Raw genomic sequence first — 19,517 nt, forward strand, 5'->3', positions numbered from 1 at the left:
CAAAGACAACATATTTAATGTTCAAACTATTAACCTTAAGTTTTTTGTACATATACTTCATTCTGAATTTGATGCCTGCAACACATTTCAGGAAAGTTGGGACAGGAGCAACCAATGACTGGGAAAGTGGTGAAATTTTTAAATCACCTTGAACATTTTGCAGCTAAATAGGTTACTTGGTAACAGGGGATTGTATCACTGCCAGATTTTCTGCGAATGTTGGGCCATTTTGCCGGCAAGCTGCAAGCGTTTAGACACACCAGATTGGCGGGTTGATCCGAGGTGCCCAATTTTCTGCCTCGTAGGGTAGTCATATTGGCGGAACCTTTTAATTTAAACAGACCGAGGTGGCCTTCCGCAACGGGAGGGGCTGTTGATGACTTGTGGGAGGAGCTGTTGATGACGCCGCATGTGCGAGCCACTGGCGGTGGATAAACAAGAAACCGCTGATAGCAGGAATTAGCGAGCAGCTAGTAGCAAGAGGGAAACGCAAACCTGACAGACACTGTAAAGATGAGCAACTGGGGAGACAAGGAATTGCGCGCCCTCCTTGCCCTCGCAAACAAAAAGGCCATTAACCGTCAGATGACGGGGACGGTGAAGAACGGGCCAACTTATGAGAGAATTGCCGAAGGACTGACCAGGTGCAGCTTCCCTCCCACGTCACTCTTTACTTGCTCACGCCCCCCATTGCCCCGAAAAAGGCACATTCTGTATAAACAAAATTAGGTAGGTGGCATTTTGCTGCACTCCCTGATTTTGTTTTTATACTGCCAATGCTGAAAGAAGACTGATTGGGCTTTCCTGCAAATTTGCTCAATTCCTATCTAAAAAGGGCTATTGAGTATGAAAGGCACATCCTCGATAGGTTCAGTCATTCACAGACAAGGATAGCATAAAGTTCACCACTTTGTAAAAAACTGCGTCTGTGAATAGTCCAACAGTTTAAGAATGTCATTCCTCAAAGCGCAGTTGCAACAAATTTAGGCATTTCACCATCTACAATTCATAATATCATCAGAGCTTCAGAGAATCTGGAGAAATCTGCGCACATTTAAGAAAAGACCAAAAACAATAATGAATGCCATGACCTTCAATTCCTTAGACGGCACTGCATTAAAAACTGAGATGATTGTATAGAGTATATTACTGCATGGGCTCAGGAACACTTTGGAAACCATTGTCAGTAAACACAGTTCAACGCTACAAATGCAGGTTAAGACCATTCAAAGTGTAAGCCTTATAACATCCGAAAACATCATTGCCTCCTCTGGGCCCGAGCTCATCTGAGATGTATTGGCACAAAGTGGAAAAGTGTGCTGTGGTCTATTAAGTCCACATTTCAAACTGTCTTTGGAAATCATGGATGTTGTGTCCTCTGGCATAAAGACAAAAAGGACCATCCATACTCGTGCAAAGTTTCCAGCCAGTATCTGTGAAGGTATGAGAGTCTTTTAGTGTAATTGTGGGTAATGTGCATATGTGAAGGCAACATAATACACATATGCTCAAAGGTACATGCAGGTTTTGGAGCAACATATGCTGCCATCCAGATACGCTTTTCTTTCAGGGACGTGCCAACTTATTCGAGCAAAACAATGCAACACCACATTCTGCATGTGTTACAACAGTGTGGTAAAAGAGTGTAGGTACCAGACTAACCTGCCTGCAGCCCAGATCTGTATCCAATTTAAAATGTATAGCACATTATGAGGAGTGCAAAATACAACAGAGGCCCCAGATTGCAAGAATAAGAAATAATTTCACTCTCAATACCCCAACAATTAGTGTCCTCAGTTCCCAAATGCTTACTGAGTGTTGTTAAAAGCAAAGGTGATGTAACATCGCGGTAAACATGCCTCTGTCCAACTGATTTACAAATGGTCATTCTTTGGGTATTTAAAGTAGCCCTTTAAATATGCACATACTGGTTTCACACATTACATAATGCTGAATGACTCAGGCTTAAGCCACCAGTAGTGGGCAGAAAGTCAGCATCCTCACCAGCTGGTGATCCATTAAGAAGACATGGAAATGAAGGAGCAGCATTGTTTGGGTTTGTAGGCTACAGTTAGTAACCTAGCATTATGGTATAGTATTATCAAAAAAGAAAATGTAAAATGAAATGTTATTTATAATGACATAACCTTTGCATGGTTGTAAAGCTTACTCTAAAAACTCAGTATGCATTTACTTTTATAGGAGAAAATGATTTGTGGATATGGAATGACTTTAAGTTTGCCTCTTGTAAAACTGTCTCATGCCTCGTGACCTGTAAACCCACATTATAATATGATTAGCAAATGCCTTGCCTCTAGAAATAACACTTGGTTACTGCCATGGATGCATTTACATATAATTCATAATAATTATAATACACTGTAGGTAAAACTGGCATAGTTTGTTTATGTAAAACAACGAAAAAGTTATGGATATAAATTAATCTGTCATAGCTTATAACAACTATTAAAAATATTCATCCACTGAATCTCTCCTTCTGTTCAGTGCATTTTTAAAATTCAGCTTTGTGAAAGAAGCAGATGATGGTGAAACATTTTAATATTCTTTCCCACAGTCTCACAAGTAAGTTAACATTCAGGCAACGTGTTAGAAAAAAAATGTTATGAGAGGAGAGTAAAGTCACCAGTAGCCCTCGCACTCATCATCAAATACCCCACTTGCTCGTTAATTACCACCGGCTGCTGTTTGATTAGCATATTACCCATGGGTCCACTCAGTGGTCCCTTGGCAGTATCATGGAGGGCAGAGGGCAACGGTAAGAGCGCGAGGATTAAGTGAGAGTGATGTAATTAGTCGTTATCCTCCTCAGTGTGAAGCTAAGAGGAATTGGTACTGCCCAGAGAGCTACTTCTGTAATTTCCTCTGAATTATAAGAACAGAGCTACTAAATTAGAGACATATTAAAAAAGTAGAGACACTGAAAGATAGACAGGGATATCAGCTTACCTTCATTTTTAGCGAGAACAATGAGTGAAAAGTGTGTTAATGTTTGAGTTTTAATGAGCCTTGTCTCCACCTTAAAAATAAATTGGAAAAGGCTCACAGTCTCAAAATGCAAAAAATAACACAACTGGAAAAAGGAATTAGTTTCACTGTAAAAAGAAGTGTGGTTGTTGTGGCCAATGGGTGTTTTTGCCTTCAGAGAAATGGGTAATTGGGTTTACACTAACTAAACACTGTTCAATGTTTGCATATTGAGATGCTAACCAAATCTACCAAAACAAAAACAAGCAATAAACAATGTTCAAATCTAAATCTTTCCCTTGTCTTATGAAAGTAAGATTAGGATAATGATTTTTTTTTACAGCAGTGATGCCAGCAATGAACAGCAACTTGAAATTTCTCTTTGTAACTGGAAAAAAACAAAAAACAAACTAAATACCTCTGGTTGCTTCTACTTTGCCATTTTTGTGCTGCCAGTCGAGCTCAACACTTTCTGAAATCATGTCTGTTAAACTGCTGCAAGGCTTTTAATGTGAATTATTTCTGCAGGAAGTACTGAGTTTGAATTGCTTAACACCAAAAGAGAAAATGGAAACGCAGAAGTAAGAGGAATTAATTAGTGAAAGAGAAAAGTATTTTTATCCAACACATTGTTGTAATCAGTGAAATTAGTGCGATGGAGATGCTCATTATTTCTAAATTATCACAACAAGTAAATATAAAGGAAGTGTTGAGCTTGGATTAAAAGCAAACAGCATCAGCAGGTGATTAAAACGAGAGCAGAACAGATGTGAGAACATGGGTGTGCAAACCATGTTTATATTTAAAATTCGTCTTTTTGTGTGTGTCCTTGTCTGTGAGAATACCTCTTGCTATCCTGAGTACCCTCATGATCCTGATGATGGTGGGGTTGATGGGAAGGGAGGCGTTGATCTCAATCTCCTCCAGGGTAATGCCCATTACTGACAGCAGAACAATTGCCAGGTCCAACTGGTTCCACCTACATACACCGACACACACACACACACACACACACACACACACACACATTTCTATATTACAAACAGTGGACTACGACGCTACACTACCAAGTGTGGACATCTATTTCTGGTCATTTTAGGAAAAAAGAATCTACTTTTAAGGGATTTTTCCCCCACAATATTATTGCAAATGTGGTCACACAGACAGGCAGACACACACACACATACACACACACACAATGATTTTTATATCTACCATAATCTGTGGAATTTGTTCATAGTGAAGGTACGACATGAAGAGACTGAGCATGAATTTGGAGTCTTAGCTCTATATGTGGCTCAGTACTTCATGGCTGCACATATCAGGGTCTGTGTTATGTTAATTTTTTAAATGAATATTAATGTTCTACATCAACTTCATGCATAATTTGCACGATTCTTCCACAACTGAATTGGCAGAAGAATCTGTATCATCCCACCATTACCTGCAGGTCTGCTCCTGTGATGAATATTTATGTTAATACTCGAAGAACACCATAACACTATGCAAACCTTGCCACCTCTGAAACATCACTTCCTGTGTTTATTATCTTGTCTCTTGTCATGTCAAGGCTGAACAACAAGCTGTGTGTTGAAATGTTTGAACGTGATCTTGGCTGCTACCACTTATGTTGACAGTACATGACACGATGAATGATGTCACCTGGACCACAGGAAATTTCAAGAAGGCCAAGCAAGGTCTCTGCTCCACTTACATTGATTTAGTGAACAAGCCAAAAGGCGACACCAGGGTGACAAAATTTGCAATTCAGCAGATGTCAATGGGCGAAGTTATGGATTGTTTTTAACATCAGATGCTTCAATACTTATGAATGAAGTGATTTATAATTGTGGTATATTAGAGTTTGAACATTGCAAAACTTCGGTGCAGCCCTTTAGAAAATACACTCCAATGCTGTCTGAGATTTGAGTGCAAACAAATCAATCTCCAATAACAATGATTTTGAGAGTCATGTCTCTGTTAGCCAATATTTTTTGTCTTGTCACATAGACAAATGCCAACACACCGACAAGACATAAGAAGGCACTCTTCAGATGCAATAAATAATTTCATTTATTACATATCCTAAAGGTGATAAAGTGTGAAAGAATGCAGAGAGAAGTTGTGCTGAAGATGGTCCTATGACTGAAACTTGTCTTTAACATTTTTTACACTTTGTCTGATTCTGGATATTTAAAAAATGGTTGTTTTTCCACATTTGTAGAGTGTCCTCATGTTCTTTGTTATGCTGCGGACTGTTTTTCTATGTGATTGTTCTTTTCTCTATCAGCAGCTCACAGAGCTGTGCACAGGACACAATACTGATTTTAAAGTAAACTCAGATTTCACGTGGCCCAATGCCATATTATAAGTAACTGAGAAAAGTTAGAAAAATGTGTCCAGCTGTTAAAAACTTCCCTTGGTCAATTCCTCCTCTTAGTCAGGGATACTAGACTTGCTTTGCCCAGTGTCCACTTTTCCAAAATGACAAAAGGCCAAATGTCAGTTAATAAACATTTATCAGTATATTTAATAAAAGGATTGCCTGTTTTCAACTTTTTGATGTTTGTTGTCCTCACTTATCTCCACTGAAAAGGCAAATCTGTTTGCAGATGCCCCGCACAGGTCAGGTTTATACATGGGAATTTCTAGGATTTGACATTTGAGAAACCTCCCCTGGCACTTCTTTTATAAACAAGCTCTATTTTTGTGCAGCCACCACATTCAAACTACAAAAACCCTTGTTTGAACCTTTTTCTTTTTCACTGTGTATTAAAAATCGTTGACAAGCCACCTGGCACCCTATTGGACCTGTGGATATTAACTTAAGTATCCCTAGTGTAACCTCTTGGTTAGCACGGACAGTAGTCTAAAAAGCAGCTACACTTACTTAATTACAGATTTTCCAGATATGGCAAAGTTTGTTTAATATTTAACTTGATTTACTGCAAAATTGCTGCCTGGGGTATGTTCCTTCACAGTTAATGTGTCTTGTCCTAGATAATATCTCTGTTCCAGAGCAGCAGAACTGGCACACACCAGGCTCACAGGGTGTAAACACACACACAAAAAGGGTCGCCTAATAAAGCCAGGGCTTTCCAAAAACATACAAGAGTGTAATGGCATGAAAGGACAAAGACATAGGAAGAGAAAGTAAAATTAAAATGAAGGATCGAAGGAATAATATGACTAAAAATGCATCTGTTTACATAAAGAGGAAGACACAGAGAGAGAGAAACAGTAAGACAGGCAAAGAGCATTGAAATAGCTTGGAAGAAACAATTTTGAAAAGAAGGGGGGCAAAAAAACAAAAACAAAACAAAAGCAATTTCCTCCAGCAAAGCCACAATTCTAAAAATGGATTGGAAGCAGCAATAATAAAATCTACATAGTAGGGTATCTCAAATAATATTCACTAACACAATCACAGCTGCTCCACAAGCCTGTGCACTTGGCAGAGAAAGGACCCCCTCAATGGATTGTTAAGGTGTTGGGTGTAGCTACTGAAATCTATTAATATTCCAAAGAGTTTCTGCACCTGCACAGTCTCAATGTGAATCATTTAATAACTCATATAAACAAAGTAAAAACAGTGTTTATATGAGTTATTTTTAAAAATAGAAATAGGCAAACATTTAATTCTGAGTAACAACATTACCACTTGTTGTCACTGTTATTAAAATGTTGGTGTAATCACTTACTTTAGTTGTACTTTAGCTATGTTTGGTGTTATCAGAGATCCAAATGCCTTCATAAACACATTAATTTCATCATCCATCCATCCATCCATCCGAGGACCCAACCCTCTCTTCTTATAAGTAGCCTTATATACTACTAATTTGACACAGAAACTACATTTTGAATGGATAACGTTTTTTTACCATCATAACGAGAAGAGTTACATAATGGTGATGTCGAATGCATCCGTAAAATGTTCACTGGCAATGTTTTTTATTTGTTTTTAGACATTCACAGCAGTGAATGCCTCAACATAACAATTGAAATCTGGCTAAAAGCACGAGACAGGAACAATTTATTATCGAAAACTATCATCTCATTTCTTGCCTTAATTTACAGACTAAAGCCAGAGATATACTTACGTTTAACTATTTAACATGGTGGCTGCCTCGCTTATCCTGCATCTGTTTTGAGTGTTGATTGTGCACATCAGAAGTTTACACAACCTGTCTACAAAATGCAATATGTACATGAACGGTAGGAGATGTGTAGGGGAAATATGGTGATTTGACAGGGAGGAAGACAGGTCAGCAGTGACAACATTGGTGGGAAGTTTTGAAGACAAGCTGACAGACCGATATCACCATTACCCACATCTGCACAATGTGTCACTGCTGCTGCACTGTCAAAACAGCTGGTTACAGATCACAACCATTTTAGAACGTCCAAGTTCTACACAGTCTCAGTTCTCTGGTGTGTGCTCTAGCGTAATCTTCTAGTAATATATCATCCTAATTGGACATGATATAAATGAGCAACAAGCAAACTTCAGATAGTTCTATAAAAAAAAAAAAGCTTGCCCTGACTTCACAAAGCTTTGCGTACCACCAACCTGTTTTCAGAACAACAGCAACCACTCCATCCGACACAGTTTGCTTGCTCATTATATGTTAGGAAGAGGTGTTACACGTGTAGAGCAAAGGCAAGTATACGAACAATTCTGTTCATGACACAGCCAGTTGTTGACACAAACAAGTGCTTAAAAATTAAGTACAACCCTGGTCTCCAAATCAGAGTCCTGTGCTTTGTACCTCCACCATCCACCCAACCACTTCCCTAGAACTTGCAAATGGTAGAAAATGAACACGCAACAGGGTTGAAAGAGTAATCTTTAAATTCTAATGGCTGGATATTTACCTTTCGGGACACTGAAGGACTCAAGTTTTGCCGCTTGAATCTGTGATCTCAGTATTTGATGAGAGTTGTAACATGCATCAAAAGCAAGAGCTCTGTCTTCAAAATAATCTTTTAGCACCAATCCAATCCTAAAGATTACTCATGCCATTTTATGGGATTTATGGGTGTTGATGTTTAAGGATATCCCTCGCTGCTTTTCAGAGCTGCCAATTTGTGAAGCAGATCCTACATAGTTCAATAAGTAATGCAAGAAAATACATCCCTGTAAGGAAAATGTATGAACCCCTACTGTGGGATATTTAAGAACGTGGTATATACCTATCATATGGCAGGATAAATTTGCAGGAATTGTCCTGGTAATGGCAAAGACACAGTAAATACTGACATAGATACAAGCAGCTTTATATACCTCACCAACACAAATGTATACAGTCTCAATACAGCTGGGGGTGTCCCCTCTGTACCTGTCCTTGAAGAAGCGTCGAAAGCCAAAGGCCACCAGTTTCAGAGTGGCCTCAATCACAAATGTGGAGGTGAAGAAGTAGTTGCAGTACTTCAGAGCAGTCTCCAGGGACTGAGGTAGAGAGAAACAAGGGTTCCAGGGGCACAGAGGTTAGAAAAAAACAGACATCAAGAGGATAAGACAGTGAACATATGTCTCCATCTCTGATCTTAACAGTAATAAACTAGTAAATTATTCTGTTCTACCACAGTTCATAGCATAACCATGTCTTTGTTCTCTGCACAGTATTGTAAAGTGATTTGTTGTTTAACTTTTGTAATGTCAATAATAGAACCTTTGTATTAATGAAGAGACGAAGAGGGGAAACACAACCAGTAAGGATGTTCAGAGAATCTGTTCTGTCAGTGTGAGAAAAGTAGCTTGCCAATAAATTTATTTTTATAGATGAGAGCTTAATTGAGACAGACAACTAAATTATGTCAGACTCTGGGGAGGAGCAGAGAACATTTTTTTCTACCACACTGGTATTAATGAGTCACATGAAAATGAAACTTGTAATGTGCAATGCATATAATCAAACGTTATTATTACAGTCATCGCAGCCAATTTAAGGAAGAACAAAAAATGAAACACTAAGCGTGGGATGTATATTTATGCACAATTGAGTTCAGGCCGACAGTGTAAGACCTTACTGTTTTTTAGGACATCACATCCAGAAATTACTGCAATCTTATGACTATTTGGTATCATTCATATCATTAGTCTGTCCAAAGACTATTATCAAGGCAAAGCTTTTCAATAATTAGAGTTACATGGTTAATAATTAGTCAATCTGAGGGAAATCATTCTGATTAGAGATCCTTTCTTAACTGTTAACATGGATGCCAAAACAATGATCTGTTAAGATGTGCGTTTAAATGCCCCGAAGCATGTTATCAGATTATAACTTTTTTTACTTATACAGTGCTTTTTTTTTTTAATTTTTCCAACCCCACAGAGAAAACTCAACTCATTCGCTAAATGAAATATAGTGAAGCAGTTGTTCTGCCTGTTAATACAATTTAGAAGTCAGTCATGTACGTGAAACTGGTTATCTTCTGTAGCTACAAATTAATTTACAGATATTCCTTAACGTTTCTTACGTCCGGCAACGCGACACTACAGCCTGTACCAACAATGTTTCATAAGGCAACGTATTCTCATAAAACAGTTTGTATATATCCTACGAAAAATGCACGCACAACAATGCATGTGATATCCTACAGATTTGCGCCCCATGAATGACGTTATGTCTTTAACGTACAGTTACGTTATTAATGTAAAGTTACAGAGGTTAGGTTTAGGCCGTTAGTCACTGCTGTTGGTTATGTGATCGGAGCCTTTTAAAATACGTGGAATATGTACGAATTTGGGTCAAATACTTTTCGTTGGAAAACTTACAAAAATTTGAAAGAACAGCCTGCAGAAGGCTACTGTTTCACGCATCAGATATGTCACCTAATGTTACCCCCATGTGGGGCAAACATGCACAGAAATCATGTATTTATTCCAACCAGACAGAAACCATCGGATTAAACATTAACATGGTTAATACGTGCTAATTTTATCATATTACACAGATTATCAAAGGTTTACACCGCCCTGCCTTCCGATCAGGCTGGATTACTGCAGTCTCTAATGAATGAGGTGGTTACATGACACGCTCTTATTCTGATTGGGCTGTTATTCTGATTATTGGTGGAATATTGTGGTTCATGTATACACAGCTATTTTAGAGAGTCATATCTTCTAAACACATTCATAACCAGAATGTGTATTCATCTGAAGAGTTTCCATGTGCTAAGTTTCTGATGTTGTACAGTCTCAGTCGAGCTATGTTTAACTAGTGTTACATTTTAGGAGTCACTGTTATTTGCTAGATGACAAGATTGACCACTCTAATGTCTACATGGTAAATCTGAAGCTACTGCCAGCAGCTGATTAGTTTAGCTTAGTTATGCTTGTAGCAAGGACAATTTGCCCATTTGCATTTGGGTTTTTGTAAGGATTAAAGATGTAATGTGTCAATTAGTGATCTTACAGGGTTTTTTTTACATCTGGACTGAGGATGTCAGTTTTGGTTAGTGTTGGCCTCAATAGCCCGATACCCATGAACCGTTAGATAACTGGTTAATTTTAAAGAAATAAATGCAAAACAATGTAAAATACAAGAGACCTTCCATGTTGGCCCGGCACTCCATTAAGTCATTGACCTTAAGCGCCGCACTTCAAAGCACTATCCATCAAGAGGTGGTGAAATGTTGTTATTTTTTGCTTTTACTTACTTTACTGTTTGCTTTGCCGGCAGACAGCTGACTAGCTGCATTAACATGCGAAAACATAGTGCCCACTGCCCACCTTCTGGTCTCCACTTGTTAGCTAACGCTAGCCTCTGCACTCAATCTGCTGGAGCTAGTAGTGCCGTTCATTTGGAGACCACCGTCGGTAACCGTGTTTTGGCATCAACACATCCCATGATCAGGACAACACTACTGCTAAAACATGGTAGCCTCTCTTGGGTCCCCCCCGTTCCCACGTCACACCAGTGAGTAAGCAGCTCAATTTTGAGTTGCACATCCCCTTTAGCATCATTGATAGCTTATTCTGTGGTAGAGATTTCTAAAGTTGAATGGGGAAAGACGTTTAAACACGGAGATCTGTAGAGTGTATTTAACACACTGGACATGGAATCTGACAAGCGTTTCCTTGTAGAGGTGTACTGCTACAAAGACAAAGCCCTGGCAAAGCTGCTCCGCAGACAAAAATAATCTTATTAGTTGACTTTCTCAAAATCCCCAATGTGTGAATTCAAAGAACAAGAGTATTTTAGAGCCCAAGCTTACTACCATACATTTGAATAGCCTTGTGAAGCTTGAAGCAACAGTGCCAACCTTTATAATAGCTTTTCAGCTACTCTACTGTTTTCACCGGGCTTCAGTCCAGTGTTATGTGGCAAAGGAACCTGCAGGTCTGTAGCCTCGCATGTGTGGGCAGTTAGACGTCATTGGGAACTCAAATAGTTGTTGACTTGGAGTGTCAGAGTTGGTAAAAGCTTGTATGAACAGACTGAGAAGGTAAAGCTAACAGAAAATAATAAGTGGTGTAGGTTGTCTGTGTGAAGCCGGCCACATACGCTGCTAATATGTCATACCTCAGCTCAAGCAGATTTAAGTTTTGGTTCAACACTGAGACACAGTAGCCTCCAGACAAAACATGAGCGTACAGGTCTTGCGGATGCAAAATTTGAGGAGAACTAATTATCATCTTAAAAATAAAGAATAGTTTCTCCTTCATTTTTAAATGGGCTCACTTAGAGTATTTTTTCTTCTATTTAAGAATTTCCATTTCCTTCTGCAAAGGAAATAATAACTAATTGTGAAATAAGTTATAGATTATTCTATTTCAATACTACGCCCTGAAGGCATAATATTTAAATGTGTTCTGATGTTATTCAGCAGGGCCAAATGAAAAATTTAATTTAACCCACCTTTTGCAGCAATAACTTACTGCCATTGACGTGGATTTCATCAATCCAGGATGTAAAGAAAATGTTCTTCTTCTTATTCTTACTTTTTGATTTACCATGTTATATCTGTTGGTACAGCTTTGCTGAGACATAGGCTCATGCAAAGCCTTAGACACATTTACCCAAGAGGACGATGAAGTATCAGAATCCGGATACAGCTGCACTGTTTACTGCTGTCAAACATTTACAGGCCTATTTTTTCTTTAAGTTTAACTCAAACTGGTTTCTTTTTCGTCCTCACGAGCATGTCACCCTCTGAGTAACGTTTTATATAACTGATACCCCAATCTGCCAGATTGTTTGTATTCCAGCACGTGGATAAATGTTTTGGTTGTTGGCAGTTTTTGCTGCTGATTCAGAGCAGCAGGCTGGCAGTCTGCCTCTGGGAGTGCCCACTTTTTAAAAAAAAAAAAATCCTGCCCAGATGGTACACCACCACCCACTCAGGAGCCCTTAAACATGTCTGTCTCAGTCCAACACCCACACCCTGACTATTCCTCTATCCCCCTCGGGAGATGTGTTCACCTGGGGCTGACTGTAGTGCTCCAGAGACATGGTGATGACATTGATACAGATGATAAAGGTGATGACCAGGTCCAGATAGTGACTGGTACACAGAGTGTGGATCGCCAGGCGGGCTTGGCCGTATGACGCATAGTAGGGTAGCTTCTGGGCCTCTGGAGAGAGAAAAAGCGAAGAAGAAAGAAACAGAGAGAAGAACAACAAGGCAAGGAGGGATTTGGGTTGTTAGAAGGCAGTAAAAATATGATGGAAGGGATAGACAGATGGAAAAAAGGAGTTTAGATGTAAACAGGAGTAGATGAATGAGGAAATGAAAGCACAGAATCAAGGAAGCAGCAGAGGAAAGACGGGAATGATATGGGAACATTTGTATCCAGGAAGGAGGGGGGTAGAGGTCAAGGGGGCGGAAAGCAAAAGAGAAACAGATATTTGGTTTGGAAGAGGAGGAGAGTGTGGAGAAAGCAAAACAAGGTGCAAGCAGAATGATTTATTTAATGATTTATCTTTTGCCAAAGGGGTGAAAAACGAGGGGCAGAGCAAATGGAGAAAAGGCGGAGAGGCAGATAAAACTGTGAGATAATATGAAGAGAAAAAGTTTGATAAATGTGAGAGGGAGTTTAAGGAGTTTTAAATGAGTTGAAATAATGACTCACTCAAAGTCATATCATTGAGGATGTGTAATATGAAAGATTATGAGTCTTGGACACATGCCATTTGGATTGAATTCAGGAAATAATACAGTCTTTCCAAAGCTTCAAGTCAAGTTTTACTTATTATTTTACATATTAATTAACTTGTGGAATCACATTTTAGTCCAAAGTGGCAAACACACATTTATGTGAGAAGAAATTAGTACTTCTATGAAGATATTTGTACTGTATACCGCATATACTTAAAGAAATGCTTGGATCTTTAGAAGAGGGGTTGTATGAGGTACTTATCCACAGTGTATTATATACAATAGATGTTGGTCGACACTACCCTAGTTTGGAGAAGCAGGCAGGTGTATCACCTCGGAAGGGTTAAGCAATGTACTTCAGTGCACAGGGGCAGCAGCAAACTGTATTTTAGCCATTTAAAAAAATCAATATCAGTTGAAGTATATGCGATATTAAGAGCCTTTTCCAGGAGCTGAAGCCATTATAACACTCTGAAAAGCCAGACTCCATTGAGAAAAACAGTGATTTAACATCACTGAACACAGGGGCTGCTGGTTTACGGTTGCTTTGATCAGTTGGTTTATGCTATTGAGTGACTTTGCTGTTTAAAAGGGTTAGTCCAAAGTTGCACTATAACACAATCAACTAACTGATTGTGGCAGTGGGTGACCAGCAGTGAAAATACTGTAACACAAAGGCACACACACACAGTTGGGTTTAGGAAAAAATAACTTTACAATCTTACTGTAAGCAAACAGCAGCCACCAGGGTGAAAGTCAGTGGTTGTTGGACCCATCCACCAACCCTCATGCCTGCCCTACACGGACTTCCGCCGCCTTAACTTTTGTTGTTGGCCTGCTGTGTCTCCCCATAAAGATGAGCAACTGGGGAGACAAGGAATTGCGCGCCCTCCTTGTCCTCGCAAACGAAAAGGCCATTAATCGTCAAGTGACGGGGACAGTGAAGAACGGGCCGACTTACGAGAGAATCGCCGAAGGACTGACCAGCCGCGGCTTCCCTCCCACGTCACTGTTTACATCACACGCTGAGCTACTCCAACCTGGGGCCATGCCAACCCACATCTACTGTATGTACTATACTGATAAGTACTTGATACAACCCAACTTGAAAAGATCCAAACTGTATTTCTCTGCTCCACTTTTCCTCCATTGATTTATTGATCCCCTCTATTTCCCTTTTGCAAAAGGACTCCCATCCCTTCCATTTATCCATATTTCTGTTGACTCTTTCGTCCATCCTCCCTTTCACCACCTCTTTCCTTCCTGCTTTCCCAACACTGCATTCCTTTTCACCCCAATTTTTCCTCCAAATCCCTCTCTTCCTCTTTTCCCATGCATTTTTCATCCCTTCCTCCTGTACTTCAAAGCCTCTACTCCTCCCTCTACCAATTCTCCACCTCATTTTCTCCAGATATCATTCTCATTCCCCCCCTCCCTCCTTACTTCTCCTCTTCTTCTCCATTCGACGCTGGCGTTTCTCCTCTCGTCGCCTGGCCTCCTCCACCTCCTGGTGCTGGCGACACTTGTGGAAGTTCTCCACCACCACACCCACAAACATGTTGAGGACGAAGAAGCTGACAATCAGGAGGAAGGAGATGAAGTAGAGCAGCATCCATGGATTGTTGTTGGTCAAAGGCTGGAGGTGAAGAAGAGAGAATTGGGAGAGCAGAGTGGGGAAGGTAAAGAGAAGAACAAAGGAAAAGAGATAAGACAAGGGACTACTGGTATGGTAGATCGGTGAAGAGGAGTGACGAAAGGAAGCACTAACAGTGTAAAATGTGCGAAGCAGAGAGGAGAAAGGGAGGTTATCGGGGCAAAAATATCACCAGGAAAAGTAAAGGGCAGGGTAACTGTAAGTGAATGGATAATGGAGAGGAGATGAGGAAGAGGAAAGTATGAGGAAAAATGTAATTTATTGAAAAGAAGACGGAAAAGTTAAAAAAAAAAATCCAAGTGAGATGAAAAGAAGAAGAGTGGATGTGCAAAATGTAGAAGGCAGAGAGGATAGGAAACCCTGAAGGAGCCAGGAGGGAGCTCAAGGTTGCAACAGCCCCCACTGGAGCCCTCCAAGCCAACAACAGCAGGTCTGTCTTAATCAATGGCACCCAGCACAGGGTGAACATGAAGAGGCAGAAGTTGTTTGAGTTAGTTATTTATATTAAATTTACAAAAGTTGAATATTAGTAGACCACATTAGGAATTCATGTCTCCATGGGTAAAGGGATATATAATACTTTCTTTATCTGACAGACTGTAGTGACAGTATATCAGGAAATGAGCAAAGACAGAGATGGGTAATGACCGGCAGCAAAGGTCCCAAGTTGAACTTTAACCGGGGATGCTGTGGTTCATGGCAGGTGCCTTAAACTCTGGGTAACAGGGCATCCCAACACAATATTCAATAAATGGAAATGTGCCAAGTAATTTGATGGGAATATATGTCATACACATTGACTCATATCTATATCTGTATTAAAAAAAATACTTTTCCCCGCAAATAAACATTTTGTTTCAACCTAGTCTCACTCCGAAGTTGTCGAAATCTGGCGTTTGGGCAGTGACATGCGGCATCACACAGTGACGAAATAAACAGTCCTTTAACGTCGGCATGATAAGCTGCCGGTTGTCGTCATACTTTAACAGCGCTTGGCAGCGTCAGGAGGAAATGTGGCAGGACAAGGACTAAAGTTTTGAAAGTCTCTGTAGGGCGGGTGGGAGTGGTGGTGGATGGGTCCAAAAAACACAGACTTCCACCCGGGGCAGCAGTGGCCGCATCCCATTAAGATTAGTTTTGCTGTTGTTAAACGTGGAACCCTCTGACTTTAATTCATCTATTTTTTCTTTTTTTGGATCCTTTCTTCACCACAGGCATGCAAGAAAAACAAAGTTTACAAATTCAGCATAACACAGTATTTCTTTAAGGGTGCTTTCAGACCTAGAGTTGTCTTGCTTTGGTCTGAATCAGGGACTAATTTTGTTACAAGGTTACATAATTGCCTAAAATTGGTTCATGTTCTCACGGCAGCATTTACAAGCGGACTAGAACAAATGACTTCTACAAGAAAGCTGCTCTTGATTGGTCAGAATTTCCATGTGGGAAAAATCCAGGAAGTAAACCAAACATTGAAGAAGTGTACACTTGCTACTTGATAAATGTGACACTTTCTAATGTCACAATGGAGGGACAACTACGCAGGTTGATTTTAGCGCTGCTCATCGTGGACTATATTGCTGTCATTGTTCATTTTAGTCAAACCATACAGTTTGAAAACGAGGCGCGGCTCCAACTAGAAAACAATGTTTTGATGCATTGGATGTGCTGAATGTGCATATTAAGGCAGTACAGGAGGAGGTGCACATTAATAATCCTCCAGGACTGTAACATGCTCATGTTTAACACAAACAATGTGTCATGTGACTGCAGTTGGTTCAGATCCAGGTCGGAACACGTTCTCACCACACACAAACCGCACCAGAGTTTGTTTGTAACCGGACCACCTCTACAAGAAGGTAAGTTGTATTGGTGCGCACCTGAGTGTGATTGCTGTGTTCACACCAAAATAACTGACCTTCCAAACAAACCACACTTAGGCGGCAAGTTCGGTTGAACTGAACCAAACAGGGCAGGTGTGAAAGCAATGAATTGAATGCACAGGTAAGCAGAGTTTCCACTGTTTTGCTTGCTTCATATGTTTTGATATTGTACTCTAACACTAATTACTACTATGGCATGAGATGGCGGCTCAGTGGTGAGATCTGGGCCTTACTGTAAGGGGTGAGTGGAGCTTGTACGTCCTTCCTTCGCCTGCTTTGATTTCATCACACAATCCAAAGACACCATCACACTCACATTAAATTTACATCTTTTTCAGAAATGCTTTACAGTATTAGCACAGATACATAAAATCCAGTCAGCTGCAGTGATAAGGAAACTACTATTTACTGTGCTGTCAGTAAATTGTCAGAAAAATTCTGGATTAGTTTATCACCACTACAAATTTGTCCAGTTTTGAGAAACATTTGAAATACTACTACAAGCCTCTCACGGTCTTCAAATTAATCGACCCAATCCACAGCCAGTATCGTCCAAAAATCCAGGAGCTGCCTCTGGTAAGAAAGGATGACAATGTAACCCAAGAAAAGGGAGACAATGTGAAGAACAAATCAGGATGCTTGGGTGTGGAGGTAGTCATTGCAGGGAGTCATTACAAAACAAAGACCAAGTTCAGGTGCAATAAAACTGGAGATGAGAGTCAGATTTTCAATTTGGAAGTGCGTTGGGTGTTGAAAGCGCAGGGTGGAGTGCAAATAGGATTAGTCATTCAGAGCCATGTTGGACTGCAGCAAGGTTTTTCCCCGAGGCGGGGAAACTGAATCATCCAGAATAATGCCCTCTCTTTAATAGATTCCCTAATAGATTTTCAAATAAAATGAATTCTAAAGGGAATCTGTTCACTTTGAAGCCGCTTCAGAAGACTAATTTGCATCGTGTCATCGTACTTTGACGTCATGTGGGTGAATGTGTGCATGATCTGTGAGGTTGAGGGGAAGTTTACTTAAATTTTGAACTTCTGTGAATCAGTGCATTATACGTCAGGATGGCAAGACTATATTTGCAACCTAAGAATCTCTGACAGCAATTTTTATCTTGGGTAAATTGGTGGAAATATTGGTTATGAGTTCATAGGGTTGTACTTTACCTTTCACATGAAAAGTGTCAGGTTTTTTTTTCATCCTTGACACGAATATTTCCGAGAGAAGTTTAATCCCTGGCTCTGCACAGCTGGCTAATTAGGATCTGAAGCGGGTGTTTGTGTCAGGTTGGTGGTTTCGAAAAATTATGGAAATTATTGGAGACAGCCCCCCCTGGACTGACGTTGGAAAGGTGAAGGGGGAGATGGTCTCCGAAGCTTTACAACTGACAAATAGTTCTGATGGAGTATAGTGGCAGTTTAAAGAGGATGACATGCAGCAATGAATTGTATACTACTTGGCCATCCTGCTTTAACTCAACTTCAAGAATAAATTGAAGAGTGAGTATTTTTCTGCTGGAGCTAGTTGAGGTGTTTTGGTGATCTGATCAGGAAGCCTCCTTGTGGGGGCGTTGTGCGCTCATCCAACTGGGTGGAGATTCCGGCATGACCATAAGGCCAGATTTCATGTCCAATCTGGCCTAAAAAAGCGTGGGATTCCCTAGCAAGTGCTGAAGAAAGTGGCTGGAGTCCTCGGCATGTGGGCTTTGCTTATTTTTTTGCTTTTGAGAGCAGGATCAGAGAAGTGGTGCAATATGGAAGAGTAGACTTTCTGTGTGTAGTGTTACTGTGTGTTGAGAGAAAGTGTAATTAATTTGCACCACTGTTGTATGTGGCTGCAATTTGTTTCTGTTATTACCTGTTGGTCTATCCCCACTGCATCCAGTCCGTGGTACATGATGTTGACCCAGCCGTCTTTTGAGGCCAGCACAAACAGGGACATTAGAGCCTGGAGGAGACACACACACACACAAACCCACAAAACTTTACTTAGCTCTAAACTGGTTGATGCTACTGATTATTATAAATGTGATGAAGTGCTTGCCATTAATATATGAAAATAACAAAGTAACAATTTATAAATACACATTTCATTTTATGACTCAAAACGACTGAAAACTTTGAAGCTGAGCATTGATCTGCAGTATCAGTATCTCTCTTACTTTGTTAATTCATTACTTAAGCAATGAAGTTCTTTGTTTATTTCTTCCAAACAAGCTGCTAGATTCAAACCCTTCCTGTGTGCCGGAGAACTTTTACACTGCAGCCAGTGCAGCACAGCAGGCCAAGAAGCTGTCAGGGTGGTTTGAGTTCAGGGCAGGCTGTTAGATTAGCATTGATAAATCTGTTGCTTCAGTTGCTGTCCGTGATGCTGATCAAAGGCTGGTTTGCAGGATAGGAGAGATGGCCTTCAGTTCAGTAATACAGGCGGCTGTTTTGACACACGCCACTCGGTGGCAGTGTATTTTGGCCTTACACAAATGGGGGGAGAGTGGGCAGCAGCTTGCGGACTGGCGCTGTAGCAACTAGACTTCAACCGGTGCAAAGTCTGATCCAAGACAGATTTTAACTACCTTTGCGGTCCGCCTGAGTAGAGTTTGTGTACCAGGGCCGTACCACAGACAGACCGGCCCACGAGCGTTCCTTCATGTGATATTAATCAATAATACAATATACATAAGATAATTGACCTTTCGCTAACCGTGCCCCTTTGTGATGCTCTGACAAGCTGTCGGAGTAAGCATGGAGCCCACACTGCAACTAACTGCACTCCCTGAAGAAATATTATATTTTTGGAGAAATGAAAGAGTGATTCCAGAGAGAAGCAGACAGAGGGGTGTACAGTCTGTGTTTGAAGGATATATCCAGGATGTCAAACTGACTCAGCAGCAACAA

The 19,517-nt window shown here is 40.3% G+C and overlaps 1 protein-coding gene across 1 annotated transcript in view; it reads right to left on the reverse strand.

Moving 5' to 3' along the window:
• LOC126390636 (voltage-dependent T-type calcium channel subunit alpha-1I-like) overlaps positions 1-19,517 on the reverse strand; it is a 334,551-nt gene that overhangs the window by 119,866 nt on the left and 195,168 nt on the right. The window contains exons 24-28 of the mRNA XM_050045029.1: positions 18,481-18,570; positions 14,533-14,725; positions 12,414-12,565; positions 8,325-8,434; positions 3,831-3,964 (exon numbers count right to left, since the gene is read on the reverse strand). Coding sequence (XP_049900986.1) covers positions 3,831-3,964; positions 8,325-8,434; positions 12,414-12,565; positions 14,533-14,725; positions 18,481-18,570 — 679 coding nt within the window. The remainder of the gene's footprint in view (positions 1-3,830; positions 3,965-8,324; positions 8,435-12,413; positions 12,566-14,532; positions 14,726-18,480; positions 18,571-19,517) is intronic.

The sequence above is a fragment of the Epinephelus moara genome, chromosome 5 (assembly GCF_006386435.1).
Source record: "Epinephelus moara isolate mb chromosome 5, YSFRI_EMoa_1.0, whole genome shotgun sequence".
NCBI lineage: Eukaryota > Metazoa > Chordata > Actinopteri > Perciformes > Serranidae > Epinephelus > Epinephelus moara.